The sequence below is a fragment of the Dryobates pubescens genome, chromosome 5 (assembly GCF_014839835.1).
Source record: "Dryobates pubescens isolate bDryPub1 chromosome 5, bDryPub1.pri, whole genome shotgun sequence".
NCBI lineage: Eukaryota > Metazoa > Chordata > Aves > Piciformes > Picidae > Dryobates > Dryobates pubescens.
The window spans coordinates 7,392,190-7,407,076 of NC_071616.1; the positions used below are offsets into that span (position 1 = coordinate 7,392,190).

General features: G+C 43.5%; 1 protein-coding gene across 1 annotated transcript in view; it reads right to left on the reverse strand.

Annotated features, from left to right (window-relative positions):
• LOC104298870 (uncharacterized) overlaps positions 1-14,887 on the reverse strand; it is a 67,653-nt gene that overhangs the window by 19,789 nt on the left and 32,977 nt on the right. The window contains exons 17-24 of the mRNA XM_054162150.1: positions 12,251-12,358; positions 10,360-10,551; positions 9,406-9,572; positions 7,930-8,116; positions 6,753-6,954; positions 3,629-3,705; positions 2,324-2,412; positions 1,592-1,675 (exon numbers count right to left, since the gene is read on the reverse strand). Coding sequence (XP_054018125.1) covers positions 1,592-1,675; positions 2,324-2,412; positions 3,629-3,705; positions 6,753-6,954; positions 7,930-8,116; positions 9,406-9,572; positions 10,360-10,551; positions 12,251-12,358 — 1,106 coding nt within the window. The remainder of the gene's footprint in view (positions 1-1,591; positions 1,676-2,323; positions 2,413-3,628; positions 3,706-6,752; positions 6,955-7,929; positions 8,117-9,405; positions 9,573-10,359; positions 10,552-12,250; positions 12,359-14,887) is intronic.

The window sequence follows — 14,887 nt, forward strand, 5'->3', positions numbered from 1 at the left end:
ACTCTACCTGTACTGAAAAATGATTATAAAGGGATCTTTGCCAGTCCTGAACTGGCATTAACATGACACTGACCTCATCAGTAGGATGTATGACACAGGTACTGTGGGAAAGGAGAGCAGGGCTTCTGCTCTACTTGGCCTGACTGAGCAAAACAATTTGGAATGTGCTGTGTTAATAATGTGCTTACCCTCCACAAAAATCAAAGAGAGGCTTGATGGAATATACATGTGTGACATCTCATAGTATTTAACTTGAGTGTAACCCTGTGTAGCTTGGGTTCCTGAACATGTGTCGTAGAGATTCAGGGCAGTGAGCAAGCAGGTTAATGAGGAAGCAGGCAAAATTAGCCTCCCAGTAAGCAAAGCACCCTGCTCTAGGAAAAGACACAGATGTGTATTCCATCAAGGTGAGTGGATGTGCAAACCAAGGATGTCAAACACTGCTAGAGTTCAAAAGGCAGCAGAGGATAAGAACATCAAAGGCACTTGTATTCATGTCTGAAAACTACCTCCTAAGGCACAGAGAGGAGGCAGGTAGGATGAAAAGTGTTCATCAATTACAGAGCTCATAACTGGTGCTAGGCTTCCCTGGAAGGGCTCAACTCAGTTACAGAGATTGGTCTGCTGGAGCCACCTTCATGTCTTCTGACAATGCCAAAACACCAGGGAAAGAGGGCAGAATGAACAAAGTACTCAGGTGTGAGGATATGAACTGTCATAACCAGGGAGCCTTGGCTTAGATGTCATAGAAATGTAAATTGCAAATGGCCAAAATCCCATCAGCCATGCCATTTCTGCCTAAAATGTTTAAGGGATTTCATTTGTTCTTTTGCATTTGCCAGGATCTTTGCAGTATAGAGAGTTGCATCTTAGGACATATTTCCTCATCTTTGGGTTTTCTGTTCAACTATTCAGCAGAAAAGGTTGGCCATTCCTTAAACTATAAGCACAGCACTTGTTCAACAGCTTAACTCAGCTTGAAATAGAGCAACGGAGAGTTCCTAGTTATTGCTAAATAGCCTCAAACTAGAGACAACAAAGTAAAAACAAACCAAGACAAAACACTTGTCCTCTTGTTTCCTGGAGGAAAGGTTTCATACAACGTGTCTGAAGTCTCTGGAAAAACTGTTAAGTTTTTTGGCGAGGCCAGAAGAACAACTAATCCAGGAAATCAAGTGTTGAAAATCCTCTTCAAGATTGTGTCATACTCTTTGTAGGAGTAAGTGGTACAATTTCACAGCTATTGCTGCCTGCACTGGCAGTAAATTTGCCCTTATGTTTTAGCAAGAGATGTGTAGTAGAACTCCTGTTAATATTCATCCTCTTAAAGATATTAGCCTAATTAAAACAGGATTCATTTCACATGTGCCAAGGACAGAAAACAGCACCAGGACTTCACCATGAAGCAAGACTGTGTAAGTAAAGTGATCAAAATGATAAGCAGGGCAGTGTTCCAGGGAAGGAGCTGGATGGGTTATGGCAGCTAATTAGGCTGTTTGGCAGATGCTGAACCCTATCTGTTCTCACCCAGGCTCCACCCAGTAGGAAGGTCCCTTTTACAGTTTTCTGTTTAAATTCTCTTTTGCAGTACCTTTGTAGCAGGAGTCCACTGTTCCCCCTCAGGATTCAGCAGCATAATTCCTTCTCCTGGTCGAGCGGCTGGAGGAATCGACTCCTGCAACAAGATGGGCCAACGTTACCGCTGGAGGAAACATCCTGTCTCTTACAAGCAGCCCGCATCAGGAGCTGAGAACTGCAGAACAGCTGTGTAGAGCAGCATGTGGTCAGTGCCGTCCATGGAGCTGAGGCAGGTTCAAGTGTTTCCAGCTGTGCCCAGTGCCGTGCCCATCTCGTGCTTGCCGCAGCAAACCTGAGCACAGGTGCAGCAGCCAGGTAAGGCCCACCCTTTGCATGACACACAGGGAGGGAAGGCAGGTCCTAGCCCTGGCTGTTAAAGGAATAGCAAACCTGTCTCCTGTAAACACACCCTGTCATTAACCATCCACTTGAAGCACACCTCTGTGCTATTTAATACTTAGTGCAAGGTTGCATACGTCCTGTCTCTAAAATGGAGAAAACCCCTGAAATATACGAAGTGTTGTCTTTGTAAATAAATTCCTAATCCCCAAGTAGTTTTTACTTCATTCCTATAGTTTGCTATCATGTTTAAAATCTCAATAATGAGCTGTTGAAGCTCTGACTTCTTTAACCAGTGCAGTCGTTCAGTCAATGCTAGGTCAGAAAAGAAGAATCATCTTTGCACTGTGTGCAGCAAAATCAGGTGAAATCCTGGATGCCTTGCTTTGTTCTGCACCCTTCTTACCTGAGATAAAATGCCATCTTGCTCCATTGCTGTTGCTGTCATGTAGAAGTCCAGTGTTACCTGCAGCAATGCAATTTCACATCTCCCAGCTGCCACAGACACCAACAGGTTAAATGTCTCATACAGGTGAGCAAGTATTTTATAAACTGACTCAGAGCTCCACCTCTGCCTGGTTTCTTAAACCCAGCTATTCCCCTCCCATTTTTCTTACACTAGGAAGCTGGATCCTCTGGTCCAATAAGCAGGAAAAAAATACCTTCGCCTATAGGTGGAAGTGTGCTGTTTGAGCCACTTTGCTCAATACTGGCCAATGGCAGGTTTATAACTAATGGAAAGAGAAGGACACCCTTTTATCTGAGCACTCAGCTTTCCACTTCGGAAGACCTCAAAGCCTACAGAAATACAGACTCTGCAATAAGTTGCAGCAACAGTACATTAATTGGATTTAGGTTATCTGTGACAGTAAGGAGACAGGATAAAGCAGCTGATGAAAATCAAAGAGGGACAAAAGTATTGCTCTCAGGCTACACCAACGCTTGCCAAATCATTTATAGGCTTTCTGTACCATGTTCCTGCCACCCTAGGTCTTGGTGTGCAGAGCAGACACACTCCTCTGGTGGTTTATGTCTGCACAGCTTTGGTCCCAGAGGGCTGGGTCTCTCCTCAAGTAATTGTATTCTTTCCCCCTTCTTTCCTATCACTCATCATTATTATTTTCATTTAAATGAAGAATTCTGCAGCAATGACTTTCCTTAGCTCCACCCTCCATGAGCATTCCCTCACCACTTTCCAGCTCGGACTGACTCTGGCTGTGATGTAGATGTATTTAAGCACCAGTGTCTGATCCTTTCCAGCCAGAGGCAAAGCTCAGCACCAACCACACACCGCCCTCTGCAGTGTCCTTGGCAGACCTGTGAAGCCACCACCACAGCAGGATACCTGCCCCTGTAAGCATGCAGCTGACCCCTATGCCATTGAAAATGGTACAGCTCCCAACTCATTGGAACAGATTAGAAAGGGTAGTCACAAACTGCTGTAGGATCAGCAGGTCATAACAGATCAAAATCTCTGAGGGAAGGGAATCCTTTGACCTTCTTGCTCTTCTGGTACATTTTCTACGAGCATAAAGTTACCCATTCCCTCAAGAAATCGTACTCATTTAATACTGCTACCAGCCAGCACAGTTTCCCTGTGTGCATTCCTGTGCAAAATAACATTAAGAGTCACCATAGTCAACTTGGTAGAATAGATTTTTGCCATAGGCTATGTTATTTCACAACACTGTGAAGGGCTGTGTCTACGTACGTGGCATTCCTCCTCCATGTGCCAGCTGCAATGATGTAGCTTGATGAAATGCACTTTTCATTAGGTCACAGAAAGCCCTTGGCAACATCAGCACCTTTCAGAGTTAAAGGCAGTACTTTATTACAACATCTCCTTAAAAGGTTAAGCTATAAATCAGGCTGTCCACCAGGATTGGAGCTCTGAGGCTGTTGCTTCCACAGTGCCAGTGGTCAAAACCTCTCATTTTCATGAAATACATTTACAGCCCACATTAGAGACAGCCCTTGAGAAAGGGACCACAGCCCCCTTTGTACCCCTGCAATTTCTCTGAGGCCTTCCTTTATCCACAATGCTCGCAGTAAATCTCTCTCACACTCTTTGCAGAGATAACAATGGTTTTGTTTTCCTGGAACAAAGAGCACACTGTGAACCTGGAGCATGTTACTGAAATGCCTGAAGATGTGGAGAAAGTGAACAAGCCTTTATTGTCTAGGGTTTTTTACACATTAAATACTTGCATGTAAATAACATTTCTTCAGAGATGGAGATGGTATGAGTTTATGGCCAAAAACTGTGTTTCATCTTTCACATCAGGGATTTCAGGTTCAAATGGAGGCAACTCCCAGGGTTACATGCAGAGCACATAGCACCATATGTCTGATTATAACTAGTGAACATAGTATAGAGAATAAAAAAACCTAGCAGAAGTTCATATCAGTTCAAAGCCTTAGAAGTTTCAAATGCTAGTATTTATGCTCTGATCTCTAGGCTGCAAAATTATGCTACAGTGGTACACACAAAAAAAGGAAAAGATAAGGAAAAAAAGAAGTAGCATTTGGATTGACATCATAGTATCAGTCAGGGTTGGAAGGGACCACAAGGATCATCTAGTTCCAGCCCCCCTGCCACAGGCAGGGACACCCCACCCATAATATCATAGTATCAGTCAGGGTTGGAAGGGACCACAAGGATCATCTAGTTCCAACCCCCCTGCCATGGGCAGGGACACCCCACACATAGTATCATAGTATCAATCAGGGTTGGAAGGGATTAAATAACATCATTAAACAACAAAAGTGTTGGCAATTTGTTTACCAGTTTGTAAAGGTAATTTGTTGTTGTTTCTTGCCAAAAATGGAAATCCCCCAAGTGTCATTTTGCAGCAAGCCAAACAGGTTATGTGGCTGTGAAGGAAACCTGCTATTTTCAGGTGGGGTTCCCTGGGCTGACGAGGTAGGCAGTCTGTTAAAAATCAGCTATGCTTCAAAACAAAGAGATTTTGTAAAATGCTAACATGAAATGTTTCAACTTGCCCAAGCATTCTCCCTGGCTTATTTAAGCCCCAGATTATGACATCAAATCCATAGGGTTTTCTTTTAGAATAGAATTAACCAGGTTGGAAAAGACCTTTGAGATCATTGAGTCCAACCTATCACCCAACACCATCTCATCAACTAACCATGGCACCAAGTGCCTCACCCAGTCTCTTCCTAAACACCTCCAGGGGTGGTGACTCCACCACCTCCCTGGGCAGCCCATTCCAATGGCCAATCACTCTTTCTATGAAGAACTTCTTCCTAACATTTTGCTTTGTTTTGCTTTTGTTTGTGTTTGCTTTTGTTTTCCTGTTTTCCCGTAAAGGCTGTTTGTTACAAATTTTCCCAGCTGTCACTGGGACACAAAACATGCTGACAGAAAAAAAAACAAGGTGTCTTTTCAATTTTACTTGCTCCCAAGTTAAAAAGGTCCTTGTGGAATCTCTAGTATTTACAGCTCACTTTCTTCTCTTTCAACAGCTCAGGAAAAGAGGCTTTCCAGAAAAGGGAAAAAGAAGAAAGCTTGAAAATGCAAATCAGCATCAAATGTTATTGGTGGTTTTGTGCCAGATCCCATGAATGATCTGTTTGGATTTCTTTAAGATGGGCTCAGTTCCTTAGTTCCTTAGATGCTTCTTAGTCACTAACTCCTGCTAATCTGCATGGTTTGAACAGGCAGAACTAAACAAATCACAGAATCATGGAATGGTTTGGGTTGGAAGGGACCTTTGAAGGCCACTTAGTCCAACCCCCCTGCCATGGGCAGGGAAATCTTTACCTAGATCAGATTGCTCAGAACCCTGTCCGACTTGAAATAATCATTTTTGGCAATGAGCACATGCCCTAAACTGTTTAAATAAATTGCACTGAGTAAAACAATGAAGTTGTCACTGTCCAGTGAAAGTAAAATATTTTCTTTGCAAACATTTTTGTTTGTTTGTTTGTTTTTAGGAAGCAGAATTTAATGTGAGATCTGGGGAATGAAAATTTCAGGGTGTTTTATTTTGAAAGCTTAAAATAAAATGTTGGGGGTTTTTTACATACCATCTCAACACAAAACAATCAAAAGTGACATAAATTCAGAGGAAATTTAGACATGTCCAAATTACACCTTTTGCTTCAGAAGATTTTTTTTTTTAGGTGAAATATCTTACGCCACTTCCTTCTAAGCGGCTCCTTCCTGTGTGAGTATGATTCATTCGCAGCCCAAGAGAGCCCAGGAGGTGGATGAGATTCATGGGGCTGGCTGTGTGCACACACTTCTCCCTCTTATATTTCCAACCTCTGCAGCTGCTCTTCAGGACACTTGCAAAACAGAGTTGACCCAGGGATCCAACGTCAGCTTCCACTTGTGCCTCAGGTTTTCTTCATTTTCTGGGGCTAGATGTACCTTGTGTTCCACAAAGAAGAATTGTAGGGAGCAGAAGGTTTTACTCCCTTCTTATGGCCTTAAGGAGTGTTAGTTGGGATGCATTACTGTAGCACCGTGGTGGTGAAAAGTTACTTTCCTATCTGTCACACATAAGAATAAGTTAAGCTCAAAACAACACTATTTTTAAAACCTAGGAAGGATTTTAGGTAAAGAGTCTTCTGCAGACAACCTTAGTTTAGGGAACCAAACACAGGTAAAAAAAATCCCAGGCAATGTTTTTGCCTGTAGAGGCCACTTTCTGTGAATGGGAAACAAACCAACAAACCACTGAACAATCTGGGGTCATTTCCTTCTGCAGGGCAGAATGGCCAGTGTTCAAAAGCTATGTCCCTTCTGCGTCCTAGAGCTTGTAAAACTCCACTGAGAAGATAGGTGCAGCTGGGCGACTGATTAGCACATGTTTTGCCTTCTCCTTTGGATTGCTGTCTGCAAGGCCTGCATAATCGTCTGTGAGTTGTTCAGGATGTTGTATTCACTGAGGTTGAGCAGCCGCTGGTAATTCTCATCAGTATACCTGACTGCAAACATGCAGTAGGGGGAACAGCAACTGGTCAGGTCAAGTTGTCCTTCCTCCATCTCTGAGCAGCAGCGCTTGACACCTGGAGAAGAAGGGTCGATCTGAGTCAATGACAAGCTGTCCACAACAGCCCAAAGAGGCACTTTGCTTCAGAAGAAAATTCTTGTAGTTTAAATGCACAAATAATGTAGGTTGCGTATCCCCACCCCTTGTCAAGAGAACATTGTGTGCCTGAAGTAGGAAGAAGTCAGGGATGGTGTAACGCTCATCTACAGCTTGCTCATCAACATCTGCCTCATTAATGCCATGGATCAGTGAAAGACAGCAGCTTGAAAGGGCACTCTGATAGCTACTGCCAGTACACTGCATGTCTGCTACCAAGGAGCAAAGCAAATGCATCTTAGCAACTGGCAGTAAAGGAGAGGAACACAAAGCAGGACACGTGGCAGAAAAAGAATGACAGGCCCCGAGGAGAGCACAGTGACCAAAACGACCCCTGGGCTGATGCTGTACCAAAATAAGACGCACTGATCCTGCCCATGGCAGGGGGGTTGGAACTAGATGATCCTTGAGGTCCCTTCCAACCCTAACAATTCTATGATTCTATGATCTTGACATTGCAGGAGTTGAGCTTGAAAGCCAAGTTCTTGCTTCATCATCATCCATACATGTCACTATGCCTCCTCAAGCACAGAATGAAATCCCTGGACAATAGACAATATATGAAGGGGAAAATAACCTGTGAGAGCTATACTTTCCCCAGGAAAAAGCTTTTACAATTGACTAGCAACACTTTATGCTACAAATGGGAGTGAGATGAAGGTAAGCACCATCCAAAGGACAAAGGCCATGTCTGTCCTCTTAGTGCCACAAGGATGACATGAATGAATGTAGTAGCTTTGGCAGTGATGAGGAAAAGAAATTTAATTAGCTGAAGTGCTTTTCTATGAACCTAGCTGGCAAAGACAGCCAGCAGCAGAGAAAAAGAGTCTGTCTGAGTATGGGAAACAGGTAGTGGAGTCTTTTGTTTAATGTTTTACCAGGGCTTGTAACTTACCGGGTGCTTTGTACTCTCGGAAGGTGTCATTCACAAGGGGAAGAAAAATCACAATGGGACATCCTGGTATATCTGAATCTTGGAAGACGTAGCACTCCTTCAGATTTTTCTTATCTTCATCAGTCAAAGAAACTTTGGGAAATGGGATTTTCTGCTCTGAGTAGTATTTGCACGCCTTATCTAGAGTCTGGAGTATCACAGAAATGGTCAATGGTGGAAATTAACTTGGTTGTCTTAGAGCCCCCAAACTGTTATCTAGTATGAAGATCCATGGGGTTAGTTCCTTCTTATTAAAGGTTACTCTACACATAACTACCATACACAGGAACCAGAGTACTAATCACAAGCTGTGAACACAATTTCAGAGTTAGAAAATTCATCCAATTTGCAGAAGTCCAGGGTAAAGGATGTAGTTTTAGTAAATGAAAGAAGCTGTGCTTAATATATTGTATAAAATTATCCGGAAAAGAAAATCATGGTTAAATATATATATATATATATATATATATATGTTTAAGGTAACTTATTCCATGCTTGGAAGCCAAGAGCTAAGAAAATGAAGTCTGACTGTGCAATGATGTCCCTTCCTGTGCAGGCATTATGGCAGTGTTAACTGAGACTGATATTTTACTCTGAAGGTCTGAAGTACTAGGCTATGCTGTACCTTTTCCCTGGAATATTTAAAGCTATATCAGGTCCTACTATGTATTGTGTTATTTGCTCTGCACCATCTACTAGTGCACACTAACAAATAGGAAACAGTTTCTACTACAGTGCTTAAAACTGCAGCAGATTTTCTTCATTAAATTAGGTAATCTTTGAGGCTGACATGAAGCTTCATTACATGTATGTCTCATGCATCACATAGCTCATTAACAATAGCACAGCTCTTCTCAGTCACAAGAAATAATTCCACCTTAACAAGCTAAGATGCTTAATAGTGACATTCAAACTAACCTCAGTTTCTGAGATATAGAGAGCCAAACTTCTTCTCTGCAAGGCTTTATAGACAGCTAATTCACTTTATGAAACTGCAGTTTCTGCAGAAAGATGCTTGTCATTGAAGTTTCCTGATAGGATCTTATTTATCAGCCCAGAAATTATTTACCTCTGACTATTCACTTAACCCCTTCTATATTGCAGCTTAAGTTGGGAGAGATTGCTTCCTCATCTTTATGTATATCCTGTGCAGGGTCTGGGCACCTGCTTGATTCAGCATAAAGCAGAAGAGGCTCTTCCCATCTTTCTGGAAGAGACCATGTTGATGTCCTCTTGAATAACTCAACATGTTTGTAAACAAGAGCGATTCCAGGAGTGGCAGGAAGAAATAGGAACAGTGTTAATCACTACAGGGAAAACAGTAGGGGAATGCAGCAGTTCAAAACTAAACAGCTGAAACAGCTGGTTCGGGATGCTACAGGCTGGACATTTACAAGCAGACACAGAAACAGCACATGGTAACAAGATTCTCCTCACCAATGTATGTGATCCAGTAGTATAACTTAAATATATGATGACATCCACTTTCCTCTGTGGTCTTAAGAGTGGTGCACTGCTGGTATTGATGAAAAACCCAGCGTCTATCATGCCCAGGTGATCAGGGTTTTGCATCAGCTGGTTGGGACGCGAGTCTAACACGGTGTCTGAAAGGAAAATATTTATTGGAATAAGAAAAAAATCCACAGGTATTTAGACTGGGAAAAGGAATGCAAAGTGGAACTGACTATCCCAGAGGCCTGGTTTAACATAAACACCACACCACTGGATGGTCAAATATGTGTGGGAGCAACTTCAAAATGCCATCTAGGTTCCCACTCTGAAAATTCTCCTGTCTTGCGATTCCAGGCAACGTATTCCATCTACTAATTATGCTCAGCAGTGTCACTAAGCCACTTATAATATTTAACTAGGCTGTGCCTCACTCTCTTTCAATTGTTGCTTCATCTTTTGTCCACCACTGATCTGGAGAACAAAATATTCCCCATTTCTTTTAACATTTGGATCAATGCCTCCCCCTCAGTCCCCTCTGCACTACAGGCTGCTGTTCCTCTCTCTGTTTCTCTCATGAGTCTTATTTTCTGGGATATTGCAGTTGCATCTGAAGTTAACAGCACAATCCCGAAAAATTAGGCTTTCTTCCATGTTCTCACTGTTCTTTGATACTTCTAATTTGCTTCTGCCTGCTTCCAGCCTACCCTTTTGGTCTGGACCACATCCATCTCAGATAAAGCACATAAACACACACTTGTATTTAAAAGCAGTCATAAGTAGCTGGCAACACTGAAACCTTAGTCTCTTCTCTCCACTCAGAAATATTCTTTCAGGAGATATTTCCCCCCCCCCCTGCCAAGACTGACAGGGTTCTTTCCTAAATTCCCCACCCTAAAACCACCTGCAAATGATGATTGTTAAAATATTACTCCCCAACACCTTTCCAGCGACAGAAGTGCTCATTCTCCATGTAGCTGTCATGCAGCTGGTAGCCTTTCAGGAAATTGTGGTGCTGGGCCACGGAGAAGCGGTCAGTCAATGCTCCCCTAAGGGCATTGGACAGGGGGCCAGGGGGAGTGTACATCCGAGTCTTCAGCTCATGGGGTCGTGTAGGCAACACAGGGTCTTCATCTAGAAGAGGGATGAAACATTGGGGAACTGTTTATTAGTTGTTGTTTGTTTCTGGTGGTACTCATGTCTAGGAATAGCATAGCATAGCATAGCATAGCATAGCATAGCATAGCATAGCATAGCATAGCATAGCATAGCATAGCATAGCATAGAATAGAATAGAATAGAATTAACCAGGTTGGAAGATACCTTTGAGGTCATTGAGTCCAACCTATCACCCAACACTAATCAACTAAACCATGGCACCAAGCACCCCATCAAGTCTCTTCCTAAACACCTCCAGTGATGGTGACTCCACCACCTCCCTGGGCAGCCCATTCCAATGACAAATCACTCTTTCTGGGAAGAATTTCTTCCAGCCTAAACTTCCCCTGGTGCATCTTGAGATTTGTTCTGGTGCTGGGTGCCTGGGAGAAGAGACCAAACCCCACCTGGCTACAACCTCCCTTCAGGTAGTTGTAGACAGCATTAAGGTCTCCTCTGAGCCTCCTTCTCTTGAGGCTAAGCAATCCCAGCTCCCTCAGCCTCTCCTCCTAGGGCTTGTGCTCCAAACCCCCAGGTCCCTTTCTGCCTGGCCTCTCTCCAGCCACTCTGACCCCAGCCTGTAGCACTGCCTGGGGTTGTTGTGACTGCATGGGGTTGTTGTGATCTCAAGGCTTGTTCTGGGATGATTCACTAAACGCACAAATCCTGTTCTGAAAGATAGGAGTGGTTGCTCGACAAAGCTGGTGGTCTTAAGCTTTGGCCCCAAGACCAGAAGCAGTCTTTACTCTTGGAGGAGAGACACTTCAAAGGAACCAAGCAATTTGGAGAATGCCCCACAAGAAAGTAAGTTACATATCCTCCCAGGAAGATGTCATGAATTACAAGCAAATATGGAGAAAATGGGGTGGAAACTTATGCTCCCATTCAGTCAGATTGGCAGCAACATGGCATCATGGGGTCTACTGCAACAGTGGCAGTTTCTACCTGGTAATCACTCATGGTTACCTAAGTATATGCTTAATCAGCAGAATGAGAGCATCCCAGGAGAACCTGAGGCATACGTTCACATTCGGAAACTCCAGGCTGGCCAGGGTTGCTTTCAGGGTGGCTGCATGGCAGCACATGTGAGTGGAAAGGGCACAAGGTGTGGTTTCCTGAAAGCACAACCTGCTTTGCTGGACCAAGCGGCTGACAGTGCAGCGGCAGAGCCTTGGTGGTTTCCATGATTGCACAGATGCATTTCTTTATTTTCAGCATGCCTGCAATTACAGTTACTATCTTACTAAGTGGTTTAACAATAAACCCATGCTCTCTATATTGCTTCAGAAAATACCCTCCAGGTCTTGTTTGTCTTTATGTCAGGATGAATCCAGTGCAGTAATTACTGTGCTGAGTAATAAAGTAAAACATCAGGTAATATTGATTAACCAATCGATAATCAGGTCTATTCCCTGCAGAGTCGGTGGAAATAACTTTATTCCCTGTCATTGGTTCTTGGTTCTCTATGGCTGAGTGAGAATGGGCAAAACCCAAAACACTTCCAGAGAAATGTGTGATTAAACCTCTAATTTCTTTTCTCCTCTTTGTCTTTACAATGGGCAGGGAAGTGTCTACTTCTTAGGAGGATACTCTGATGCTACTTTCAATGTATTTGACAAGATGATGCTGGAAGTTTTCTATAAGACCATAAATGAAAGGCTTAACAATTTCTCACCAACTTCCTCTATTTTGTCTTGTGTCCATCTCTTCCAGAAGTCCTCTGAACTGTGGGACAGCCCCCATATTTGTAGTAGGTTCACAGAAAATATACTGCTCCACATGCCTGTAAAAGGAATTAGTGAACACAAGGACACATTCTAATACGAAATTGCCTTTTTCCTCCTGTTTTGACCTCCTGGATTAATTACTGAATGAGCTTAATTAAAATATTTCTAAACTTCTGGGCTGTTAAATTTCCTTTAACTTTCTGTGGCATTGGTTCAGGTCATGCTGCTGTTAGTTCTGCACCTGACCTACTGCATGACTCTGCCACACAGTGAAGGGAGAGGAGAATGGAAGAGTAGTAAAAGAGAAAAAATGCTCACTTGAGAAGTGAAATAAGAGCCCAGATAACACAGATATCACAAACCCCATCTTTTTCATCCCTGCCTTGCTTACTCCAGCTTATGTTTTCCTGCTCTGGTCAGCTTTCAGACACCCTGAAACGTTTCACGGCAGAATGAACTTGCTCTTCAGCCATTTAGTTTATGAGAGAAGATCTCACACCATAGCATGCAAAGGCTCATAGAGACAGTGGGCTCCTGTTCCGCTGTTTGTTCCATCCAGGATTGCCCTTCCCTGCCTCCCCTGAGGAGCACCGGTGGCTTTGTTTACAAAACACAATACAGCCATTTCATCTGCTGTTGCCAATTTAAACATGTCTTCTAATTGGACCTCTTAATTTTCAGTGGGGCACAGAAACCTGCGCAGCATCACGGTGTGTAGAAAATTCATTTGTCAGCAGTAGACCAGGTCAAAAGGGCCAGCCCAAGTGGCAGCATTTTAAAGATACTCATTAGGATTAAGGACTATTTAATATCACAGCTGAAAACAAGAAGCTTCTAAGCAGCACAGGTGTAAGAAGAGATGACTGGAACTAAACTTGCACTGCTCCGTGTCCATCTGCCAATGATTCTGACTCCTTAGTGCAACAGTTTTAGGCTGTGCCTTTAAGAAATATAGCTGCAGAGTTCTCTAGCTGAATGGTTTGGTGTAAAAAGGGAAAACAAAGGGAAGATAAGACTAAACAAATGTCATTGGTCAGATGTGAGACTACCATAGCAATGTATCACTCACATTCCTTTCTCTCAGTTAGTTCTGCCTTTCTTTTGTTCTTGGCCAGCCTGCATGCAACTAACCTTGGACTGAAACCGATGAGATAAGAAAACTAACTTTCTTAACAACTGCTTTGAGCTAATGAAATTTCCCTTAATATCCTTTTCTTTCTTTTCTCCTTTTTTTGTCTAGTTAGCTTGGACAAGAAAGGGGGGGGGGGAGAGAGAGGGGTTTTGTGGGGAACCTGAGGTGTACCCCCCCCTCAGGAGGGTCTTTCTGTGTTATGTTCTTTCCTGTATATTTTTGTATATACTGTAAATACTGTATATTTTGCATATATTCATTGCATTTCATTCTGTTTGTAAAATACAGCTTATCATTCACTTCTCTATGAGTTAGCTGTGCTTTATGTGGTGGGAAGATTAAACCTTCACACTACCACACTTAGCAAAGGGATATTATGACCTTTATGTACAACACAGCTGCAGGTTTCCTGCTCTTACAAAATAATCATAAGATGGAGTGCATTCAGAGAGGAATTCAGAGAGGAAGAGCAACCAAAGAAGTGGGAGCCAGTCCTTACAATGAAAAAATCAAGGAGCTTTATCTACAACACACACTGTTAAATAATGTTGCATACCTAGACAGTGACAAAAAACTGGAAAAATATGCAGGATATTTTTTCCCCCTGCATTCTTTTGGACAATCAGAGTATCATACTATCATCTAGTTCCAACCCCTCTGCAATGGGCACTAGATCAGGCTGGCCAGACCCTCATCCAGCCTGGGCTTAAACACCTCCAGGGACAGCACCCCAACCACCTCCCTGGACAATCCATTCCAGGGCTTCACCACTCTCATGGTGAAGAACTTCCTCCTCACCTCCAGCCTGAATCTCCCCACCTCCAGCTTCATTCCATTCCCCCTAGTCCTATCACTACCTGATATTCTAAGAAGTTCCTCCCCAGCCTTCAGATACTGGAAGGCCACAATTAGGTCTCCTCAGAGCCTTCTCTTCTCCAGACAGAACAGCCCCAACTCCTTCAGTCTGTCCTCATAGGAGAGGTGCTCCAGCCCTCTGATCATCTTCGTGGCCCTTCTCTGGACACCTTCCAGCACCTCCAGATCCCTCTTGTAATAGGGGCTCCAGAACTGGAGGCAGTACTCCAGGTCTCACCAGAGCTGAGTAGAGGGGGAGAATCACCTCCCTTGACCTGCTGGCCACACTTCTCTTGATGCAGCCCAGGATCTGATTGGCTTTCCGGGCTGCAAGTGCACACTGAGAGCTCCTGTTGAGCTTCTCGTCCACCAGCACCCCCAAGTCTCTCTCCTCTGGGCTGCTTTCCAGCCAGTCACTGCCCAGCCTGGATTTGTGCCTGGGGTTGCCTTGACCCAGATGCAGGACCCTGCACTTGGTCTTGTTGAATATTGCCACACCCCCTTATTTTCTGGCACGTGATATCACAGCAGCATTCAGTATGTTAGATCAGAAACATCTACCCTCTGGTTAACAGTGTTGCACCCCTCCAAAGCACCC